Source organism: Suricata suricatta, chromosome 5 (assembly GCF_006229205.1).
Source record: "Suricata suricatta isolate VVHF042 chromosome 5, meerkat_22Aug2017_6uvM2_HiC, whole genome shotgun sequence".
Taxonomy (NCBI): Eukaryota; Metazoa; Chordata; class Mammalia; order Carnivora; family Herpestidae; genus Suricata; species Suricata suricatta.
Genome location: NC_043704.1, coordinates 124,026,007 through 124,051,736, shown reverse-complemented (window position 1 = coordinate 124,051,736; position 25,730 = coordinate 124,026,007). Strand labels below are relative to the sequence as shown.

Here is a 25,730-nt window from a genome sequence, read left to right as displayed (position 1 = left end):
AATTATTCTATTTCTTTTCTTTCGTATTCTAATTTCTATTTAACTTATTAATGCATTCCCATCTCACCCCAAACCAACTTACTGGTCATTACTCTTGACAATTTTCTTTGGAATCCACGTTCCCACAGTTCCTCATCAAACACTTCATGCTAACCTCTCTACCACTTGTTAGTCATTACATCATGAAGAATATTACTCCAAAAGCTCTTCAGAGAAGGTAAGTAGAGATGGTGTTGTTCTACTTTCTACTACTGTAACTAACTTCTCCATCCTTACTGTAAAAAAGTTCTTCCACTTTTGAGGCTCACGACATCCAGCTAAGCCAAAACCAGTTTCTAAATCAGGATTTTTTTAAACTATACATTTCAACCCATTCAGTGGTCGTCAAAACTAATTTAATAAATTGAAACCAAAATTAAAAAAAAAACAGAAAAGAGTGTACAGCACATACAAAGTTTAAGTTCTATTTCACACAACTCTTATTTCAGTTTTATGTGCTTGTACTAGTGAGATACAATAGTTTTCGCATCATGAATAGTGGTCCCAAAAAGTATGAAAATCTCCTTTCTAGACCTATTGGTTGTTTGCTGATGTACTGGCATAACTGAGAAGTGAGCTGGTTTTCTTTCTCACTCCTAGTTCTTTCATTAATTCTTCTATGTGCATTTTGATGATATATTTAAAGCTCTGCCTCACATGCACTCCCTAATTCTATACTTCATTTCCACTGTATTTCAAATCTTACATTATAGTTCCTTAAGTGCCTCAGGAAAGCCACACACACATATGCACATGCATATGCACACACAGAGTTTTCCAATGATTTTTCTCCAGAGTATATAATACTGATTAGCATTTCTGCTTAGAAATACCACAGGCAAAAGTTTACAGCAAGATACATTCAAACTTTCCAAATTTACACATCCTAGAAAACTATTTCTAGGTCATCAGTAACATCATTCCAATAATGACAGGTACAAGTGGTATACAACCTGGCTTCAAAAATGAAAATTAGCAGAAAACAGAAAAGCCAATAATTTCAAAGTTGTAGGTATTAAAACCTATGCTGGAATGGAGTTATTACTTAATAAGTATAGAGTTTCAGTTCAGGAAGATTTTTAAAAAGTCCTAGAGATGGATGGAATTGATAGTTGCACAGCCATGTGACTGTACTTAATGCCAAAGATCTTTATACTTCAAAATAGTTAAAATAATAGACTTTATGTCTATTTCATCACAATTACTCCCCTCATGTTAAACAAACTTACTTTTATGGCTATGTGCACATGTTAAGTATGTTTGCAAACAGGTATAAGAAGATTCACAACCATATTTTTGGTGGATTAGACCTTCAATACATATAAAACATCCTCTCTTTCTCTTAATATGTTTGGTTCTCAATTCTGGTTTATCTTATATGATAATGTCTCCTCAGCTTTCTCTAAGCATTTGTTAATTATACCTAGCCTTTACCCAGCTTGTTTACTTCCTGTTTTTATTTGTGAACTTCCTCGGTTTTGATTAATATGTTTTAAAAACAACATTTTTCATTTGTTTATTTCACCCTAAATGACAATCTGCCTTTTATAAAGCATGTTAATCCAACATAATCCAATTATATACTTACTGAGATAACTGATGCTGGAAAGATTGCTGGCATTATTCTCTGTGCTCTAGTGATGACATCTTCGTGTCTTATCTGTGCTTCTTTTCAGTTTATTTTCTAACTTCTATTTTTCCATCACTAAGGTCCCTAACACTTTTATTTACTTCCCTTCATTTAAGTTTATACTCCCATATTTTAAGATTAATTTTAGGAGTTTGCCTTAAACTTCACACCCTTATATTTAGGTTTAGTTTTAAGTTTTTTTTTTCAGATTTATTTGCTCAGCAATGTTATTGACATTTCTTATTTTCCTTTCAGTGTACTCATTTTTAATTTTATCTAGAAAATATCCTCAATTAATACTTTGTACACAGGATACACGGATAATAAACACTTTAACTGCCTGTCCTTTGATTAGTTCTTCCTCTCTATTCTGTTCTCTTTATAGAACTCCTAACTAGATAATAAAACCTACTCTGTACTTCCTGTCTTTTAATTTCCTTTTCACAATTGTTTTGTATTACCTTCTGGAAAAATCCCTTGACTTAGTCTATAGCCAATCTTTGATTGTGTTCATTTGGGCCATTTAATGATCTGTCTCACCTCTAAATTCTGGAAATCATGCTTTTAAATTCCATGAACCCTTCTCCTCTTTCATAATAACTTATTACATCCAGGGGAATTAATAAAAATTTTCAGCAGTATGTTGGGTTTTGTGTTTCTTCAAGTTTCATTGATTCTTGGTTGCTAGTTCATAGTGTTAATACTCTAGACTCAAGAATAATAGAAGCTAGAATCCCTTTCTTACGTCTAATTGCAAGGTCCTGGGTTCCTTGGTGATGCAGGGGAAGTGGAAAGAAAGAATCTATAATCTATAATCACACAGGCTTTTCCTCTAATATGTAAGTAGGCTTTGTCTTCTGAATGTCAAAGTTCCCTATTCCTCCTGGTGGCCATAAATTATCTGGGGCCTACATCAACTCCTTTGTTCTCAGACCAAGGTCCACATCCCAAATATGTTTCTACAGTGAAGAATAAGCTCAACTAAAGGAAGCCACTTAATTACTACGGATAGTTTAATCCTATAGCTTAATCCTTTTGCTAGCTGGTCTGCTCTCACCTTTGGTTTATCTCAGATTTCTATGAGGATATTTCTAAAATTTTCCCTCTATTTGTGTGCCTTGTATGGGGCTATGGGTTATTTAACATTAATAGAATTAATAATTATGTACTTTATAGCTTCCACAAATTCCTCACAGTTCTTTAATCTTGATATATTCAGCATGAAGTTTTCAGGCACAATTCAAGGCTTTAAGTAGTATAATTCTATTACCATTGGCATTTTAAAAAATGACTTCTCTATGCCTTGAATCACAGCATATTAAACTTAGCTCAGAAATGTCATTGTTCCAGAAATTTTTTGTATGTGATAGCCAATATTCTCAATGTAGTTGCTAACTTCTTTGACAATTTCCTTATATTTTTTATTTGTTAAGGTGGTGGCTTAGCAGAATCCTTTCTGTTAACACTAGTAACCAATTCTTGCAAACTTCTGTGTATACCAGAAGAACTGAAAATGTGTTGGCCCATTTTCTGATTACAAGTTTCAAATTCGTCAATGTAAGCAACAATAATTAGTATAACATGGTCAGCCAAGAATTAGCTTGGCGTACTGTTTATATGATACAGTCTCTCTGTCTTGGGGCATCTGTAAGGATCACATAACTTGCTAGTTTCAAATCTCCTCAAGAATACCATGTAAGTCCATGTCTGATAAAAAGTTCTAACATAGCCAGTAAAACCTTGGAATCATTTTTCAGACACTTTGTATCAAGGACCTTCTATTGGTAGTGAAAGATAAAGCTATCAAAAGGAAGGCCTTGAAGCTTTCTCAATGGCTATAAAAAAATCCTGGGATTAAATGGGATGTAGAACCCTAAAAATGAAACAAAAATAAATTTTCTAAGAATAGTTTTTGGTATCATAATTTTATAAAAACAGCATGAAAATCAAGTATCTGGAAACAATCTTTAGGAATTAGATTTAAAAATTGTAACTCAATAGTCATGGTATAACAAATAATTAAAATTACATTTAAATTTATTTATAAATTATATATAACATATAAATTAAATTTTGTCTCTAGGTGGATTTTACTCTGCTATATCGAAGTGTAATTTATTTTACAGGGTTTCCTCTAAACCTATATGTAAGACAAATTAATCTCATTTCCCTGGTGACTTTACTTACAATTTTCTGGGTACATTCTGATTCATCTTTAACTGGCTTCAAAATTACTCATAATATTTTACATGAAATTTTCTCTGCCAGCTGACTTTCTCTGCCAAGTAGTTAAATACAAGGAATTCACTGTATAATGGAACCTTACTTTGATTCTTTTTATAAAAAATCATTCATAATGCAAATAATTATCTGAAGTTACTAAGTTAAAATTCTAAATACTCTTATATGGGGTTTTATTCTCAGCTGAAATAGAGCCAGTTACTGTTGAATCTTTAATACACAGAAAAAGCTATCATTTATGTACTATTATTCATGAGCACTCTGTGATTTCTTAGATATGTCAATAAGTCTGTTAATTTTCTGTCTTAAAGGATTGTTATAATTAACTTTATCATTTCATTTGCCTAGAAGGAGGGTGACCATACTACTGTATCATCTAGCAATGTCCTAGTCTATGCTAGTTGCTATGGGATAATTATTAATAGCATCTGTGTCATTCTGAAAAGCATCAGTTTATATAGTAAGGTCTATGGTCAAAGTAGCTATAGGAAAACTTGGACTTACCACATTCAATTACCAATTGTCATACATCTAAAATATACAAGGTATTTTATCCTTGAAATCAATGACTGCTATAAAGGAGTTGGCTTCAAAATGTTACTTTCTGATACAAAAAGAAAAGAAAATTAAAACTATTTAGACCTATCTCATAATCTCCATTATTTCACCTGTAATTTAGGGAAACTACTCCATGGAGTATAAACCTCTTTTAATTCAGTATTTTAGAATTCTATTACTAAAATGTCACTCATCATCCAGTAAAAAAAAAAGGAAAAAAAAAAAAAAAAGAAAGCAATATGATAATCCCTTCAGTTAGTCCTAGTTAATTGACTGCTTAATTCATCTATAAGCTAGACTTTTTCTTTAAAAAATTTTTTTAAATGTTTATTTATTTTTGAGTGGGGGTTAAAGAACAGAGAGGGGACAAAGGATCTGAAGCAGGCTCTGCACTGACATCAGAGAGCTCAATGTGGGGCTCGAACTCATGAACTGAACCATGAGATCATGACCTGAAACAAAGTCGGACACTTAACTGAACCACCCAAGCGCCCGTCAGCTGGATTCATTCTATGTTATGACTTGTAGGGTCTCTTGCAATTCCACTTTACATGAGTCTACTACTAAAATATTACTAATTAATGCGTTGTAGTAAAACAAAGAGGAATTCAGAGTAGGACACAATCAGAATCTGGAATCTCACCATAAGATTATGGCTTTAATAAGCATTCGGTTCCAGGTGTACTCTATTTTCACAGAGTAAGAAGAGAAATCTTAACAATGTTTCTTGTCAAACAAAGGAGGGCTTAAGGAGCATATTATGATTATTAATCAACTAAAAACTTTAAAATGATTTTCAGTTACTTTTGCAACTGAAAAGAATGACGTAGAGAAGTAGAAAATATATCTTAATATTCTTACAACACTTTAGTAAACAGCAGCAAACAGAAATACAGTAATGCTACATGAAAGAGAATGGTAATATACATTATAAATTATTGCTTTAAATAAAAGATGAAACTGTAAAACTAAGTACTTATGCCTGCTAATATATCAAAAAGTCCTTGAGCTTTCAGAGATTTGAAAATTTTTCCTTCGAATAATAATCAGGCTCAATTAGTCTAAATTATCATATTTCTTAAACTTTCAACAAATAATTTAAATAGTATGACGCAATTGGTTAAGTGTCCAACTCCTGATTTTGCCTCAGGTCATGATCTCATGGTTCCTGAGATTGAGCCCTGCATCGGGCTTTGACAATACAGAGCCTGCTTGAGATTCTCTCTCTCTGTCCCTCTCTCCACCTAGAAATAAATAAACATTAAAAAAAATAGCATTTGCATAATATCTATATCAAATTTTGAAACTACTGTTGCTATCAAAGTCAAATTTTCATATAGGACTTGATTTTGCATAATAACCTGTTCCTTTAAAACTGAAGTGGCTAGGGATTTACCCAAGGGATACAGAAGTGCTGATGCATAGGGGCACATGTACCTCAATGTTCATAGCAGCACTGTCAACAATAGCCAAATCATGGAAAGAGCCTAAATGTTCATCACCTGATGAGTGGATCAAGAAGATGTGGTGTGTGTGTGTGTGTGTGTGTGTGTGTGTGTGTATATATATATATATATATATATATATATACACATACATACACAATGGGGTATTACATGGCAATGAGAAAGAATGAAATATGGCCATACCATTTGTAGCAAAGTGGATAGACCTCAAGGGTGTCATGCTAAGCAAAATAAGTTAGGTGGAGAAGGACAGATATCGTATGTTTGCACTCATAGGTCTAACAGGAGACCAGGAGAAACCTAATGGAGGACCATGGGGAGGGGAAGGGGGAAAGAGAGTTGGGGAAAGAGAGGGACTCAAAACCTGAGAGACTAATGAATACTGAAAACGAACTGAGGATTGAAGAAAAAGGGGGAGGTGGGGGGAGGTGGTGGTAATGGAGGAGGGCACTTGTGGGGAGGAGCACTGGGTGTTATATGGAAACCAATTTGACAATAAACTATTATTTAAAAAAAACATTTTCAAAGCTCAGCCATGTAAAAAAATAAAATAAAATAAAACTGAAGTGGCTAAAGGTATTAACTTGAAATGGCCTATCACAGGTATGATACTTACTATTTAGTCTTTTGTCTTAAACCTTACAAGTATTTTGTATTTTACACCATTATATGTCCACACTTCCTTTGTTAAGAAAATAATGTTTTAAACCCTTACAAAGGGTTTAAAGTATGGTCAGTCTCTGGACTAGAGGCATAAACATAATAAATATGCATCTAAAAATATTTATAATTTGCCACACCCCAACCCAAAGCTACTGAAATAGAACTGGGCATCTTATTTAACAAGATCCCCATGTAATTTCTATAAGTATTTAAAATATGGTTCCAAAAACATCCTTTACTCAAAGGCAACTCTCCAGACGGTTTTGTTTCCCACTTTATTCATTCTCTGTTCATTCCAATTTGCTTAAAAAATATCAGTAACTCTTGTTTTGCCCTAAATCCACTCATTTCACTTACATAGTTCCTAATTCTCTCTTATCTCAGTTTTCATATAGGCTGCCTGTTTGCCTATTTCTCATTTCTACAGTTTCTTCAGCACTTTCAAATGTGAACAATAAGAATCTTTGAGGTATCTCACCTTCCTGGACATTCCAACACAAGTAAAACATATTTTTCCTGGTAAAATTCAGGGTTCAAGATTTCTAGATTTTCTCCATTTTCTATTTAACTCTGTTTCCCCTCAATTCTAAGTAAGTAGTTTATTCATTCAGGGACTCCCTTTATGTTTAGTTGACCATTCACTCAGTGTCATACCAGCAGTAGGAAATATAATTCCAATAACAAAGAGCATTTTTAGTGGGTAAACCAAAGTTCACTTGTGGAAGCAGATTCTGATAGATACTAGATAATGAATGTTATTACAAAATTATTTAAGTGACAACTGACATCAAAATATCACATGGAAATACTGTTAATGGTGACTGAAATTTTTTAATTAAAACATTTAAATTCATATTTTTATTTCTCTTTAAAAAATGTGATTTTCAAACAAGTTAGAACTAATGGTTTTAACAGCCTGACAACTTTCACAAGCTCTTTATATAATTTAAAAGCTACAGGAAAAAATTCTAGAAAAACGAAAAGGAACAACAAACAAGTATGCAGTACTACAATACTGTGAAAGTTTAAAAACTGCTAACCTATATTCAGTGTTGACCCACACCTGCATATGTACTCCCTCAAAAGGCAGAATAGAAATTCTATAATCAGGAAATCCATATAGGCATTTCTGTAAAAAACAGGCCTATTTTCATAGGACTGAAAAATATCAATTAATTATAATGAATTAAATGACAATTTTATTTAAAATTTAATCTAATACAAAAATAAAACAAAGTGTTATGTTAAAATTTACCTCACTTTCAAGAAAGAAAAGAACCAGCATTCTAATGAGGTTCCCATTTGGACTATTCCTTCCCCTCCTCTTTGCTAATGCTTCTTCTGCTTGTGGATCATGTCTGCTAAACAGCCTAGAAATAAAACAAGAACGTTAAGATTGTGCATAGGTATGAATTTTAGTCTTATCTTTCGCTTTACAAATTATTTCAGTGTTAAAAAAACGAACTATCAGAGATCAAGGTTACTGATTTATTTCAAACCATGTAACTGGTGTGTTTACAGGCTGAAAAATGGTTAGATCTAAAGAGAGAGCTGGGGAGAGAGAGGGATGCAGAACTTGAGAGACTACTGAAAGCTGAGAATGAACTGAGGGTTGGGGGGGAGGGGGGAGGGGGGAGGACAGGTGGTGGTGATGGTGGAGGGCACTTGAGGGGAAGAGCACTGGGTGTTGGATGGAAAACAATTTGACAATAAAATATTATGGAAAAAAAATAAATAAATAAAGAATTTTGTACAATTCAATCATATATACACTGTAAAAGGAAGCTTTTTAACATCAGTATTCAAGTATTTATGAAAAATAGAAACTGTTTTATCCCATATGATACTAGAATAATTTTAAATAGTTTGATTTTCTTAAATATTAATTTGAGTCAGCTTATTAAAAAAATTTAACCAAATGTTCTATCAACAATTTTACAAATTCATACTTCTAGCAACTGCTTCTAGCATTCTTTTCAGCTTATTACTTAAGAACAATATGGAATAAATGATATAATCTGGAAATTAAAAAACATATCTCTTAGTGACAAAACTTCTAAAATATGATGAATATAGGACTTGAAATTTTTCATTTGCTAATAAGATTTATTCTAAAAAAACTTTAAGGACTGCTATAGGTGTCTTATTCCCAGGTATTTCTCTAGCTAAATGCAATATAACAGTGAACAAAGACAAACTTCCTATTCTCACTGAGATCTCATTCTAAGAGACTGAAATAAATCACTAAATTATGCTATCTCAGGTGTTATAAGGAAAAACAAGAGTAGGAATAAGGATACAGTGATGGTTTAATTATAAAAATTATAGTAGGTCTTTCAGATGATAATCTAAATAAATGAATAAAGGGAAGAATAATTTCATATGATATAAAAATAAACCAAGATCAAGCAGAAAATGAGTAAAGAGAAGTTGAGTATTTGGGGGAAGAAAGGAAGGGGAAGCTATACGGCAGGGAGAAAAGGTTAGAGCATTACTTTGAAGCTACATCAGCATAGATAGCTATCAGACTGCTTTAAGAGAAAGTTCTGTTTACTTGGGTGGCTTTCAGAAAAAGAACAAATGGGGAAAAAATGAGAGTCTTTTATAAGTGAAATGTACAAAATTAGATAATTATAATTATATAAGGTACTGAGGAATTAACCTAATTTTTCTAAAACTAAATTACAGACTTTTTGATGACATTAAAATAGTCATTTCAGATATGTTTTACTAATTTATGGATGCACGGTTAAGCCTGTATATAAGCTTATAAACTAAATTACAAAACAGACTAAGTGTGTATATGCATGCATGCATATTCTTCTTTTGAATTTAATCATAGAACTCCTACAGCTTACTTGTTAAGATTTTAAAAGATCACAATATTAAACGGTGGGAGAATGCTCAAAGACATCATTAAGAATCACAAGTTGTCAACCTGTATCTCCAGGGGAAGGGAAAACAAACTTATTGAGTGAACCTTCCATTTGAATATGAATTGGTTTCACCTTCACAAAGAAATAAGAAATTTATGTAAAACATTCCAATTTTAAACTTTTTAGCAAGTGTTTCAAACTTAGCAAAATACAATGTAGATAAAATAAGATATATCCAAGGGTCTTTTTGACGCAAGTGCTGCCAGTTTATGGCCTCTATTCTGTAGAGAACCAACCAATCTAGGTAATCTATTTTTCACAGAAACTATAAAAGCAATAAATTCTAAAACACATAGCTTTTTGAAAAGTAGAGAAGAGACTAAGGAGAATATAACAGTCCTGGAAAAGGAAGAAAAGTTAAGACTATAGTATACCATTGATATGTGTGACAGACAACACCTCAAGATAAATATGGAAATAGAACTATTCTATTAGCCATAGATGTCACAGTGAGTGGCAAATTCAATATATTACTTTTTATAAAAGTCATGCCTGAAAATCTGCGGACTTCCTTCCATACTTTCATTACCAGCATGCACTAGAAGCCATGCTTCTTTCTTAAAGAAAGACTTTTCACATAGAAACCACTTTTCCCACTTTGAGAGGTACCACTGAGGATAGAACAGTCTGTGGCTGCAGCACTGAGATGCAGATGCTGAATGGAGGGCCAGGCCTGTTCATTATCAAAGCTAATCACCCATGCATAACAGATGCCCAGTGCATGATTTATACCTGTGCTTAGCATAATCACAAATTATTACATGTAGTAGACTTTTTGGGTTCACCTGCCAATGATCAAAGTCATTGTTAAATCTATAAATAAAAAAAAAAATTAAAACACAGTCCCCTCCCAAGTGTTTATATTTTAAGAATGATTTACTAATAATGAACAGCTGGGAGGTATTTTGAGAGTGATTTTAGATTACAAACGTTGAGAAGGTGATGAGAACTAAGAAGTTTAAGAGAAAGAAAAACCCTGGTGAAATGAAATATAAATTATGACCTTTATGCAGGAGCTTTTATAAACTCATGCACTTCCCCAATCTCCACTCTCACCCCTCGCTAAGGACCGTTCTTTTAAATTTCAGGGAAAAGGAGTTTGTCACAAAGGACATCATTCTTACAGATCTGATTTGGGATGTGCATGTATAAGGCTTTAAGGAAATTACACTTCCCAGAATTTGAAGTGGCCACTTCTAGCACTGTTTTTAGTCACTATTACTTTCTTCTACTAACTCTAGAACAACAACAAAACAAAATACAAAATTAGAGTCTGTTTTCAAAGATAATTAACTCACTTTTTGTGAAGGAATTCTCCAGCTGCCACAGCAACAGGGCGATGTGCTGAGTACACCAAGTGGTAAACATTTTCACAGTCTTCATTGGAAAGAGCTTCTTCACTTCCACTGAAAAATTCAGAAAGCAACATGTGAGCCAAAATAAACGTTTACTTTCAGTTCTATATTTAAATTTTGTAAAGTTCATAAAAGCTCAAGCATACTGATTTTATTTTTGTCTCTTTTAATCTTACTTTGAAAGTAATACCTCTCTTTAATTATGAGATACCTAATCATTATATAAAATTCAGAAAATACAGATAAAATAAGAAAATAAAATGTCCACAATTCTTTCTACACATAGACACCCATGGTATGTACAACTTGGGATATATTAGCCCAAATTACCTAAATTTCTTTAAATGTGCACAACATTTTTGTTGAAAGGCACTGGGAATATATGTCCATTTCACAGTTAAGTTATTATAGTAGGTAACTTTTCTTTCCAGAATTGTCTTTCTTTCTTTTCTTCTTCCCTTCCTCACTTCCCATTTCTTTCCTTTCTTTCTTTCAAGTGAGGTCTACTTTCAATATGGGGCTTGAACTAATGAGCTCGAGATCAAGAGTTACATGATCCATTGACTAAACGAGTCAGGTGCCCCAGAAAAATGTCTATTTTAAATTCTATTTTATCACTATATGTACAATACTTAAGTCTTCTCTCTGTATAAAGTGGATTCATTAGTCAAAACCATTCCTTTACTAACACAAACTCCTCATCTTTTCATTCATATATTATTAAAGTATAGGCCATTTCTTAGTTTGCAGCAATGTGTTTTTAATTTTTTTTTAAAAAAGGAACATCTATTTCCTATTAACATGCTTAAAAGGTCTGATACAATTAGAGATGAACAATGAATAGATAAAGTACAGAATTCTTGGGCTGTACAGATACATGATAAGATGTAGGGGTATAAATTCATTCCTCAGAATTCAATCCTAGATATGCCTCAGAAGAAGTTGAGGGAACTGTCAAATAACCATAAAATCAGAGTAACCTTTGTAGCAAAAGAAGGTAGTTGCATCATGGTATAAGGACCTGCAGTTCTGAACGAGAGAGGGCTGGATATCAAGAATGGGAGGCAGGTTAGAACATTTTTTTAAAGTATATTTTCCCCCTCTCCCCAACGCTTGTTCTAATTCTACTGGGAAGCAAAAACAGTAGCCAAATATAGTGTGAGAGGGTAAACAACAGGGTTGTGCTGGAACCAAGAGGCACTGAGAAATTAACAGTACGTTTAGGCAGATTGGCTAGTCCATGACCTAAATTTCCCTTTATTTCCCTTCCATATTCTGCGGGTCATGAGATTACCACTGAAGGAGACAGTTTTAAGACTGTCGAGGAGGAGTTACAAATTATAACCAGAGGCTTTTTGTCCTGAAGCAGAAATGTTTTTGCCCATGTCCAACTCATACCCCTAAATTACGACAAGAGGCACAAGGCTACGGCCGAAGTTTTATTCCTTCACCCAATATTATGATGACATCAGCTAAATCAGCTAACACCCTTAGGACAAAGTAAAATTCGTCGGAACCAAAATTTAACAAGACCTCTCAGGAACAAAAATTTATAAGTGAAAAGAATATAACCTATACCCAAAGAAGGAAAATTAACAGACAGAAAAAGAATTTAAAGGAGATATAACAGGATATTATGTGTGACTTTACCTGTTCTTTTGATAGAAATTCCATAAGCCAATTGAAATAAGGCCAGATCATTTCATGCAAATGCTGTCAGAGACTAGAGAGCTTGTTTTGTGATCTCAGCTCATTATTCACCAAAATAATATATAAATAGAAACCAGGGGACTGAGCAATATAATGGACAGAGTATCAAGAGAAGATGTCAAGAGTATTGTACAACTCTGAAACCTCCCCCAGAGAAATTGGAGCCAAAGTTTCAGAGAACCACTATAAAAATTTTATAAACATCTCTTAGAAATGTGAGGAGGTTTAGGGAATGGTACCAGGTGTAGAGCATAAAAAAGTATAAATGTGAAAAGCTGACTAGAGCTACACATGGTAGTAAATTAAGATGATAAGAGGTACAAGGGGACCATTCACAAACGGCTGTGTTAACTGCAGGCCAGACATGGAATACTTAAAGAAAGCCAGTCAGAAGAGTTTTAAAAGACTTTGCCCAACAAGATTACCTACAGGGCAAGCAACTCCAACAGAGGAAACTTGAAAGTCAGGGATGAGACTCAAAGTAAATAGCCAGAGGAGGCACCATCCACTCTGGGAACTAAAATCACAAATACCTGGAGTGGGGACAGATCTCTGAGGAATCCCCAAATAGACCAATGTACCTAATGAATCAGGATATCTGACACGGCTGGAGGGCCATAACTGAATCTTTTAAATAAATAAGACATCTTCTGCTCAAATCTTCTCCAATAAGAATGAAGAAAAGAACCTTAAAACCAGACTTTTGAAATCAGCCCAACCATTTTCTGAAGTATAATGAAAGTAGGATTTTTTAATCAATAAGGTCTCAGATGATTTGAAAATATTCTTAAGAAATAATTACTCTTCCACAGAAAGAAAGGATGAAGAAGTATCAAAGAAAAGTTCACCCTGTCTAAAGGAGCAAGAATTGAAACTAGATAAACAAGGACAACACACAAACCAGATGGATACACACACACCCTTAACAATATGTATCTTAAACTCCAGACAATTCTAACAACACAGACAAGTGGAATGTGAGGTATTTTTTTATCTGAGGGAAAGATACTGGTAAGTTAGTGCAATTTACAAAGAAATGATAACTAGCGTGTCAAATATTTTAAAACAGACCTGAAAAGGAAAAAACTTCATAGATATAGGTAATTTAAATAAATTCGAAGTAATGAATATAAGTACATAACTATACACGCAATTAGACACTTGTTTTTAAAACAGATTAAGAAAAGAGAGAAAACTGACCAAACCACTCAGACAACATTTTCAGATAATACAATAAAATAATAAAGGGCAGCTTAAGATAATCTTATTTGGGGTGCCTGGGTGGCTCAGTCGGTTGAGCGTCCGGCTTCAGCTTGGGTCATAATCTCCCCGTTTGTGGGTTTGAGCCCCGCAATGGGCTCTGTGCTGGCAGGTCGGAGCCTGGAGCCTGCTTCTGATTCTGTGTCACTCTCTCTCCCCCTCCCTGGCACATGATCTATCTCTGTCTCTCAAAATAAATAAATGTTAAAAAAAATAATAAATAAATAAAGAAAATCTTATTTGGAAGGAACAGAAACCTACCAATGAATAATCCATAATTAAGCCAGTAATCATAAAGATAATAAAAATATTTATCACTGAATGTCTATGAAAACACTTTACATCCAATTTTTGAAAAATAGTAAAGGACATAAGAGCTAAAAGAAGCTAGTTCATTAAAAAGAAGGTAAGACAGGGATGCCTGGGTATCTCAGGTGGTTAAGCATCTGACTCTTGATTTTGGCTCAGGTCATGATCCAATGGTCGTGAGATAAGACCCTGTGCTGGGCTCTGCACTGAGCATGGAGCCTGCATAAGATTCTCTCTCTCCTGCACCTTCCCCGCACAAGTTCTCCACCTCTCAAAAACAAAAATAGTAAGATAAAAATGACTGATTAACAAAAAGAGGATACAAATAAAACAGATGAAAAACAAACTGAGAAACATCACAGTTTTATATAGTAATAAAAATATTGCCAACTATAAAATTTAAAAACTGTGATGAGACTGATATATAAAAAATGTTTATAAAAGCCAACATTAGTACAGTAAGAAACAAAAGTTAATTTAGATAGATAACCACTGAAGAAGTAAAAATGGGAATCAAAGACATTTATTCTCAAAACAAATTCAAAACTAATATGCTTTAGTAAGAGCATACTCTCAAAATTTCAAAGAAGACAATCTTTGTCATAGAAAATTTGTTTCAGAACATAAGGGTAAGAAATTAATGAAGAGAAGGATAGATACCATATGTTTGCATTCATAGGTATAACAGGAGACCTGGCAGGGGACCATGGGGAGAGGAAGGGGGAAAGAGAGCGGGGAAGAGTGAGGGACACAGATCAAGGGAGACTACTGAATACTGAAAACGAACCATGGACTGAAGGGGGAGCGGGGGGGAGGGAGGGGGTGATGGTCATGGGGGGGGCACTTGTGGGGAGAAGCACTGGGTGTTATATGGAAACCAATTTGACAATAAACTATTATAAAAAAAGAAATTAATGAAGATAATTTTACAAAGAGAATAATACCTTGATTTCAAAATTGGATAAAGGACAAAAAAATTCTATCAAATTTAGACATAAACACAGATGTGAAAATCTTTAGTAAGGTATTAAATATGACACTATTCAGGCAAAGCACAATAAAACCAAGTATATTCTATTTAAATATGAGTTATTTTAGAAATGCCAGGGTAGTTTATCACCAGACAAATTATTAATTTCATTCAGGCTCATCAAAATAGGAAAGGAACTCCCAGAAAATTTAGAATGCAAAGGAATTTCTATCATATATCAAAAACCTATCTCAGACATCACAGCAACAAAGAACTTTTGATGCCATCCTAGAACAAGAACAAAAAGATTCACTCTCAGTGATACATTATAGTGCTCAAAGTCCTGCCTTAATACAATTAGACAAGTGAATGAAGCAAAAATTTTAAGGTTAGGAAATGAAACAAAACTGAAACTGTTTGCAGGTGATAGAATCATCTAGAGTAAACTCAAAAGAATCAACAATTCATCATAATACATGAGAGTCCTAATAGGTTGCACATATAGGACTAACATAAAGATTAAACATTTCTATATCTCAAGTGGAAAATGTCTTTAACACTAAATACTAATCACATAACAACAAAACCATAAAGTATTTCAGAACAGACCTAATACTTTTATGAAAAAATTAAACCCTATATAGAATAGCTAATGAGATTTGAATAGAGAAATGCATCATTTTTATGTTTACATGACATAAAATCATAAAGAACTGAATTCCCTCCTAACTCTATCATAAAATTCAATGTGTTAGCAAGCCATTTTCCTCAACCATAGACCCCAATACTTAAAACCAAAAATAGACAAGACAGCTTAACTCTAACCAAACATGTTCTAACCAAACTGACTGTGCTGATTTTGTATCCAGGCACCATTGAAGGTGTTTTGCAATGACTGGAACACCCCTATAGCCAGATCAGAAAAGCCCTGATAGTAACAGAATGCCTGGAAGACCACACCCCATGCATCCCTTCCCTGTCCAAGATGGTGGGCTGACACAAACTGACCCTCAACCATGATCATGTGCTCTTTGCCTGCTCTCTTGCACATACCCCCGAGCCTTTCTCTCAAAAACTCTAGCTGTTCATCTTGCTGATGAAGAAATCAGTTGGTAAGACTTGAGCCTCACACATCCCTTGGCTGCCAGCACCCTGAATAAATTTCTCCCTTTCTCTTTTCTAAGCCCTCATCTCTTAAGTACTGGCTTCTCTTACAATGAGTTTCTCTGAGTTTGTTTGGCAACAGTGCTGGCAAACCTAGACAGGAGCTATGCTTTCAACTTGTTCAGCTGCTTTGTTATTCCTTGGGATGGAGTATGGATGCAGCAGAACACTAAGGTTCACCTGTCTGTTTCCTCAGTTAGCAGTTAGGAATGATACGGTGTTCAGTAACAAATGCAGTTCTAATATTTTAAAAAAGTTTTTTTAACGTTTATTCATTTTTGAGAGACAGAGCATGAGGGAGGGAGGGGCAGAGAGAGGGAGACACAGAACCTAATGCAGGCTCCAGGCTCCGAGCTATCAGCACAGAACCTGATGTGGGGTTCGAACCCATGGACTACAAGATTGTCATGACCCGAAACGAAGTCAGACAATTAACCAATGAGCCACCCAGGTGCCCCAAACACAGTTCCAATGTTTAAAATGCCGAAGTTTTTGAGGAATTAGATAAATGTACTTAAAAAAAAATCAGACAGAAGAAAAATAATCCACAAGTAGTTAGTTGTTTTAAAAAGAAAGGCAAAGAATAAGGAGTCAACCAAAAAGGGGAGGGCTTATTTATAACATATATCATAAAGCTATAATGATAAAGAGTATGGTACTAGAGCATAAAGGGATAAAAAAAAAATCAAAACAGTAGACCTGGCACAGATGGTATGTGGTATATGACAGATACAATGTAACAAGCTAGGAGAAGGATCTGTAATGAGTTTGCTAAGACATGCGTTCTCTCACAGATATTCTTCCCAGTTTTTAGTCAAAGCTCTATAGATAAAAACTAGTGTTACTTAAAAATTCTCTATCATATGAATGACAAAATTTAAATGCCTTATCTCCTCTCTTCTACTTCTATACCATTCCCAAAAAGCCTATTTGAAAAACCTATCACTTTGGATGCCTTCTCTTTCTTGTTCTCTTTTTTAAAATAAAAAGGTATTTACTTTGCTGGTAGTTCCTCTGTACTGAAAAAGAAAACTTTTACATAGACAAACAATCAAAGTCGAAATAAAAAACAAAAAGAGAGAAAAACAGAAAACATTTTGTTTCAAACCTAACCTTAAAATGTAAAAGTACAACCTAATGTGTTAGGTTTACTATATTTGGGTTATGTATGTGAAGAACATCAATAAAACTGGGAAAAACACATTAAAATATCAAGATTAAATTAATAAATATACTTACTGAAGTATCAGAGTAACCAATCGAATAGCTTCTACAGCAACATCATATTCCTTATCAAGTGTCATTGATACAATGCGATCCTGAAAAAAAGGTTAAAAATCAAAACAAACATGAGCAGAAAATAAACTGGGACAGATCGAAGGGAATATCTTTAGGAAGCACATGCAAGACTTATGGTAGATTAAACAGAAAGCTTTACTCCTAAAACCGTATTATCATAGTCTTACACATACAAAGGAGGTGGTTAGTATAAATGTTCATAATCTAAAATCTTTCTCCTCAACTGGCATTCCCTAATACTGAGACTAATAATTCTTCAGGTACAAAATTAATATAACTACAGCTTTCTGTAGTTTATTCTGTATTCTGTATATTACTTTAAAGCAGGAGAGTCTTGTGCTGAAGGCAATACATAAGAGCTCATGATGGGAATATCTTTTGTAAAGTAGAAATTCATTAATCTATTTAATACAGGTTTATTTAAAGAATATGTACTAAACACTTGTTATGGAAAGGTTACTTGCTAAACTAGCTAAAACTAGCATTTTAAAAGTAAATAGCAAGATATGTTAAGCATTCTTGACGCTTACCTTGAATCGGTTAGTGAATAACTCCAATTTGGGGAATAATTCTCTGTTGGTATACAGACTTTGTAGAGCTTTCAAACATTTCAGTCTGACTTCTCCTTGCTTCAGAAATACAAATAAGAACACAAAAGAAGTCAATTCCATGCCACAAAAGTTGAAAAGATTTAAGTCTATGTGATGACTAAAGTCATTTTCAGCATAACCATTCGATTTACGTAATACTGTAACTCAATACAGGGTGGAACTGAGCAACTGTACAGTCTGTGTTGTACTTCTATTTAGTTAAAAATGCAGTGAAAACCCCTTAGTTACTTGACAGTAAGCTACACCTTTTTCAAACATTTATCAACCCTGATTCAACACAGAGTATTTCCCACACTGTACTGTGGCATTTTGGGAAAAAATTTAATCTATGATGTCAATTGGAGAAGGGTATGTTAATTTGCCCTTTATATAACTACTAAATAATCCTGTAGAAAAACTAATATCATATTACAGGGTCATCATTTATTCATTTAACAAATATTTTCTGGATGTCTTTTACATTCCACAAAGAGGAGTTAGGAAAACAGGTAAAAAGAAGAATGTTTAAAACAGAGGCAAACTGATAAAGTGAAATGTCCGGAGGCTGCTATTTACTAGTGGAGTATCTTTAATAAAGTCATTAACTTGGAGTAGAAAATGTATGTGATCAAAGTACATTCAGGATCATCTAGAAATTTGCCCAACTCTCTCAAAGGATTCAAAAAAGACTGAAGTTTCTAAGTTCAAAAAAAAAAAAAGCAGCATGCTATAACAGTGTAAGTCCAAATTATAGGATCAAACAAAACTAGAATTTCCAATTCTAAAGCTTATTTGCAACATGAAAGATGGCAAGTATATTAATCACTCTGATACTCAGTTTTCTCATTTCGTAAGGAATGAACATATAACCAACATCATAAGGTTGTAGCAAGGATTAAATGCAGGTGTATCCTGGTCAAAGTTTCAACAACCAGTTCTGGGGGGGTCTGGGGGGGGGTAGGGCCCTGAATTGTTGCATTTGCAGATTTCTGTGATGTAAATACTCCATCTACAGCCAATTTCAAGCTACCAACAGATGTTATGGAACTCGTATTTGCAAAGGGATGTGCATAATAACTGTCTTATAACCTGATTCAAGTTATCTCTAGCATACCACTGAATGAGATGATGTTTGTTGGTAAAGTTGCTGGCACACAGGAGGTACTTGAGATAGCTGTAGTAGATGTTGTGTGGATGCCCCATCCAGAGTCCCATATCCTAATATACAAGGCTAATCTTCCTACTTCCTCCTATGTTGACTGCTCATGGCTCATAGTTGCACCTTTCACTGGAGAACTTAGCATGCTCGAAAGGAATCATCTGGCACAAAGCTTCCTGGGAAATTATGCTCCACACTGCCCTCCTGTCTATATCCTTTCCCTCCTCTGTAATAAGGCCTATAGCCAGTGGGGAATGATATAGGATAAAACAGCCCAACCTCCTTGCTACAGGACAGGACAACCTCTAAGATGACCATTTAATATTAAATTAGTAACTAAATATATGCTAGAGTGCTATAGAAATGGGCCAATTTGAACCAGCAAGAACCAAGAGAAGAATATGCTGGTGGTTGCTGAGGGTATGGAAACAGAAAACAGAATATGGAAGAATTTTTGGATACAGGACAGATTCCTTTAAAAGAGGATGTAAGGCCCTGTAAGGGCCCTTGTGAATGGCCTAACACATTGCTGGATAGCTGTAGGATAAAGCAATGGTGCATATTAAATGAAAAAGAGATGACAGAATCATTGTGGCATACTGTGAAAGGAAGAAATTTAAAGACACATGAAAGCATGCCAGAAAGGATCTATTATATAAGGTCAGAGGACCTACCAGTTGAGTATGTTCCTCATAAGGACCCAGAGAATACTCTGTTTACCAAGGCAGTAAGAAAAATACTGGTGATGGGGGCACAGATATTACTGAGAAGATCCAGAGTGATCGTGTTCTATAGACTAGGGCGGATAGGAGACACTCAAACAAAATTTAGCTCCTGGTAGCAATGGAGATAAGAGCACAAATAGCAGAGACAAGTAGAAATATGTAACTATTAGATGCCAAGGGTAGCCTAATTATTTTAATGAGCAGCAAAGTCAAAGGGCCCTTTACAGAGATTCATGGAGATGGCTCAAAGGACAGAGTCTTCCTGGATGCAAGACAGGAGGAAACCCCAAAAAAGTATTACGTGACATATTTACTCCAAGAAATCAACAATGGATGAGCCAAAGACTAAGGAGCGCTGTCCCAACATAAAATCACAACCCCCGATCTAAGATAGTATAGGTAGTTTCCTCACTTCTTTCCAATTATAGATGTGAAAATAAGGCCATCAGGGTGCCTGGGTGGCTCAGTTGGTTAAGCGTTCAATCTAGGCTGAGGTCATGATCTCATGGCTCATGGGTTCGAGCCCTTCATTGGGCTCTGTGCTGTCAGCCTGGAGCCTGGAACCTGCTTCAGATTCTGTGTCTCCCTCTCTTTCTGCCCATCCCCAGCTCACATGCTGTCTCTTTCCTTGTCTCTGTCTCACAAAAATAAACATTAAAAGAATAGAAAAAAAATAAGGCCATGAAAGATGAAATGACTATCTATCCAAGTTCCACAGCTGATTATAGGTAGAGCAAAGACACCAATTGAATCTTATCTTCACTCTGTCCAGTGATGCCTCCCAATCAATGACCTCTCCCTGCAAGTCTTGCTTCTTTACCTATAACATGCCCTGCCTACACTAAAGGAACTAATTAAGATGGTTCCCATGACAGTACTTTAGAAAACTATAAAATAACTTAGATGAAAATTCCAGTTGCCTTCTCGGTAATGGATCTATTTTGGGTCTGTACTATACTCTGAAACTTATTTCAATGATAATATCGAAAAGCATTGTTGTTTTTCCATTACACAAAATTGTATTCAAATGTGAATACCGTTTAACACAGTAATACATACAAAGTTGTTACTACATCATTGCTGCTCAATAAATAATTTTGAATGAATAAATATACAAATATATGGAAACAGAAAAGAAACATAGGTGAAAAGATTTGCTGAAAGAGATGGCTGGGCATATGTGTCAGAGATTCTCTAACTGATCAACATTTTTGCAAAACTCCTTTTGAAAGAAAATGTTAAGAGCTGTAAAAATTGTTGTGTAGCATTATTTCATAATGAGTTGACTTTTAAGGGATAATAATTCATACTTATAGAAGAAAAAGCTGATTGTTATTAAAATGCATTTGTGTTATATGAATACTCCACTAGGAATACGGTGAAAGAGTTAAAATGAACCAAATGCAGGTTGCCTGTCAAGAAGAGCATGTGTTTGCAGCAGAAATACAAACAATTATAAGAGAATATTACAAGCAATTATACGCCAATAAAATGGGCAATCTGGAAGAAATGGGCAAATTTCTAGAAACATAAATTACCAAAACTGAAACAGGAAGAATTAGAAAATTTGAACAGACTTACAACTAGTAAAAAACCAGATTAGTAATCAAAGCTCTCCTAAAAAAAAAAAAGAGTCCAGGGCCAGATGGCTTTCCAGGAGAATTCTACCAAACATTTAAAAAAAAATTTTTTTTTAAATAATAGTTTACTGTTAAATTGGTTTCCATATAACACTCAGTGCTTCTCCCCACAAGTGCCCACCCCCTGTGACCATCACCCCTTCCCTTCTCCTCCTTCAGCCCTCGGTTCGTTTTCAATAGTCTCTCATGATTTGTGTCCCTCTCTCTCCCCAGTTCTCTTTCCCCCTTCCCCTCCCTATGGTCCTCTGTTAGGTTTCTCCTGTTAGACCTATGAGTGCAAATATATGGTATCTGTCCTTCTCCGTCTGACTTATTTTGCTTATCATGACACCCTTGAGGTCCATTCACCTTGCTACAAATGGCCATATTTCATTCTTTCTCATTGCCATGTAATACTCCATTGTATATATATACCACATCTTTTTGATCTATTCATCAGGTGATGGACATTTAGGCTCTTCTACCAAACATTTAAAGAAGAGTTAACACCTATTCTCTTGAAGCTGTTCCAAAACAGAAATGGAAGGAAAACTTTCAAATTCTTTCTTTGAAGCCAGCATTACCTTGATTCCAAACCCAGACAAAGACCCCACTCAAAAGGGGAACTACAGACCAATTCCCCAGATGAACATGGACACAAAAATCATCAACAAGATACTGGCCAACTGGATCCAACAATACATTAAAAAAATTATTCACCAAGACCAAGTGGGATTTATACCTGAGATGCAGGGCTGGTTCTATATCCACAAAACAATCAATGTGATACATCACATCAATAAAAGGAAGGACAAGAACCACACATCTTCTCAACGGATGCAGAGAAAACATTTGACAAAATACAGCATCCTTTTCTTGATACAAACCCTCAAAGTACGAATAGAAGGATCATACCTCAAGATCATAAAAGCCATATATGAAAGGCCCACCTCTAGTATCATCCTCAATGGGGAAAAACTGAAAGCTTTCCTCCTAAGATCAAGCATAAGACAGGGCTGTCCACTCTCACCACTGTTACTCTAGAGAGTATTGGAAGTCTTAGCCTCAGCAATCAGACAACACAAAAAAATAAAAGGCATCCAAATTGGCCAGGAGGAGGTCAAACTTTCACTCTTCACAGATGACATTACACTCTATATGGAAAGTCCAAAAGATTCCATCAAAAAACTGCTGAAACTGATTCGTGAATTCAGCAGTCACAGGATATAAAATCAATGCACAGAAATCAGCTGCATTCCTATACACCAATAATGAAGCAACAGAAAAAGAAATCAAGGAATCAATTACATTTATAATTGCACCAAAACCCATAAAATACCTAGGAAGAAATCTAACCAAAGAGGTGAAAACTCTATACACTGAAAACTAGAGAAAGCTGATAAAAGGAATTGAAGAGGACACACACAAAAAAGGAAAAAAAATTCCATGTTCCTGGATAGGAAGAGCAAATATTGTTAAAATGTCAATATTACACAAAGAAATCTATATATTCAATGCAATCCCTATCAAAATAACACCAGCATTCTTCACAGTGCTAGAACAAACAATCCTAAAATTTGTATGGAACCACACAAGACCCCAAATAGCCAAAGCAATCTTGAAAAAGAAAACCAAAGCTGGAGGCATCACAATCCCAGACTTCAAGCTGTATCACAAAGCTGTAATCATCAAGATAGTATGGTAGTGGCACAAGGACACTCAGATCAACGGAAGAGAACAGAGAACCCAGAAATGGACCCACAAACATATGGCCAACTAATCTTTGACAAAGCAGGAAAGAATATCCAAAGGAATAAAGACAGTCTCTTCAGCAAATGGTGCTAGGAAAACTGGACAGCAACATGCAGAGAAATGAATCTGGACCACTTTCTTACACCATACACAAAAATAAACTCACAATGGATGAAAGACCTAAACCTAAGACAGGAAGCCATCAAAATTCTTGAGGAGAAAGCAGGCAAAAACCTCTTCGACCTCAGCCGCAGCCACTTCTTACTCAACATGTCTCCAGAGGCAAGGGAAACAAAAGCAAAAATGATCTATTGGGACCTCATCAAAATAAAAAGCTTCTGCACAGCAAAGGAAACCATCAGCAAAACTAAAAGGCAACCAACAGAATGGGATAAGATATTTGCAAATGACATATCAGATAAAGAGTTAGTATCCAAAATCTATAAAGAACTTATCAAACTCAACACCCCAAAAAATCAAATAATCCAGTGAAGAAATGGGCAAAAGACATGAATAGACACTTTTCCAAAGACATCCAGATGGCCAACCAACACATGAAAAAATGATCAAAATCACTCATCATCTGAGAAATACAAATTAAAACCACACTGAAATACCACCTCACACCTGTCAGAATAGCTAACATTAACAATTAAGGCAACAACAGATGTTGGCAAGGATGTGGAGAAAGAGGATCTCTTTTGCACTGTTGGTCGGAATACAGTGTAACCACTCTGGAAAACAGTATGGAGGTTCCTCAAAAAATTAAAAATAGAACTACCCTACAACCTGGTAACTGTACTACTAGGTATTTATCCAAGGGATATGCGTATGTTGTTTTGAAGGGACACATGCACCCCAATGTTTATAGCAGCACTATCGAAAACAGCGTAAGTACGGAAAGAGACCAAATGCCCATCAATAGATGAATGGATAAAAATGATGTGGTATATATACACAATGGACTATCACTTGGCAATTCAAAAAGAATGAAATCTTGCCATTTGCAACTACGTGGATAGAACTAGAGGGTATTAAGTGAAATTAGTCAGAGAAAGACAAATATATGATTTCACTCATATGAGGACTTTAAGATATAAGACAGATATAATGGGAGGAAGGCAAAAATAATATAAAATCAAGGAAGGGGACAAAACATAAGAGACTTAAATATAGAGAACAGAGGGTTGCTGGAGGGGTTGTTGGAGGTGAAATGGGCTAAATGGGCAAGGGGCTTAAGGAATCGACTCCTGAATCCATTGTCGCACCATGTGCTAAGTTGGATGTAAATTACAAAAAAAAAAAAAAAACAACACCTAAATTCTAGAAAAAAACAAAGAAGAGGATATGTTTATATGTGGCAAGTGGAAGAGAATAGAGAGAAGGAAGTCTTTTATATTTCTAACAGTTTTAGTGAGACATAATAAAAACACATGAGAAAACTTCATGTTTGTTTAATGAATCTGGACATATGTGTACCTGCATGATATTATAATCAAGGCAATAACATATGCATCATTTGCAGAAGTTTCCTTGTATGCCTTTTTTTCCCTTTTTTCTTTTTTTTTTTTTTTCATTTAGTAAGAAGAGAAGGAGTAATCTTGGAAGGGACTCTTTCTGTACCTTTGGGAAACGCAGTCTTGTGCATGCCATCTTTAGACCCTCCAACTTAGCTGCATAAGAATGGGCCTTAGGCCTGGAACACTGCCTTACCAAGAAATCCAGAGTTGCTAATAAAACACCATGAAATGGTGGAAACAAAAGAGCTAGTGAGCCTCACAGAAAAGATGTGCCACTTTTGTAGTTGAGGTGGTAGTGATAGACTGACGGAGGTGCTGGCCTCTCCCTCTGAGGAGGACAAATGGGATGTGGATTATCTCTCTGACAACAGGGATGGGTTGGTGCCAATGGATGAGGGTGGAAATTTGAGGCAGGTCCTCAAAAGAGTAGGTTAACTATATTCTGACTCTTGATTGCCTTCCTGCTCTCATGCCAAATCCCAACTTACATGGTGTCTTAGGGGACACAACTGATCTCTAAGAGAAGTAAAGGGGTCCCATGTAGGAAATGTCTCCTGATCCAGGTTGCCTGTATGCCTCAAATAAAATGTGTTTTCACTTAGTGTGAAACCACTGATGGTGTTGCTGAAAACAAAACTGCTGAGATGAAGTCCTTCTCTGAAAGTGAAAGACAAGTGTGATGGGAGCCAGGGGAGCCTCATGCAACCTAGCTGGTGTATATGTTTGATGAAGGAGCATAGTAGACTCATGCCTACAGCACAGTTA

General features: G+C 35.0%; 1 protein-coding gene across 4 annotated transcripts in view; it reads right to left on the bottom strand.

Annotated features, from left to right (window-relative positions):
* Window positions 1–25,730, bottom strand: part of STAG1 (stromal antigen 1) — a 422,258-nt gene that overhangs the window by 102,009 nt on the left and 294,519 nt on the right. For all 4 annotated transcript variants that reach the window (XM_029940222.1, XM_029940221.1, XM_029940223.1 and 1 more), the window contains 4 exons: window positions 18,131–18,229; window positions 17,541–17,620; window positions 10,832–10,939; window positions 7,853–7,967 (listed from right to left, as the gene is read on the bottom strand). In XM_029940222.1, coding sequence (XP_029796082.1) covers window positions 7,853–7,967; window positions 10,832–10,939; window positions 17,541–17,620; window positions 18,131–18,229 — 402 coding nt within the window. The remainder of the gene's footprint in view (window positions 1–7,852; window positions 7,968–10,831; window positions 10,940–17,540; window positions 17,621–18,130; window positions 18,230–25,730) is intronic.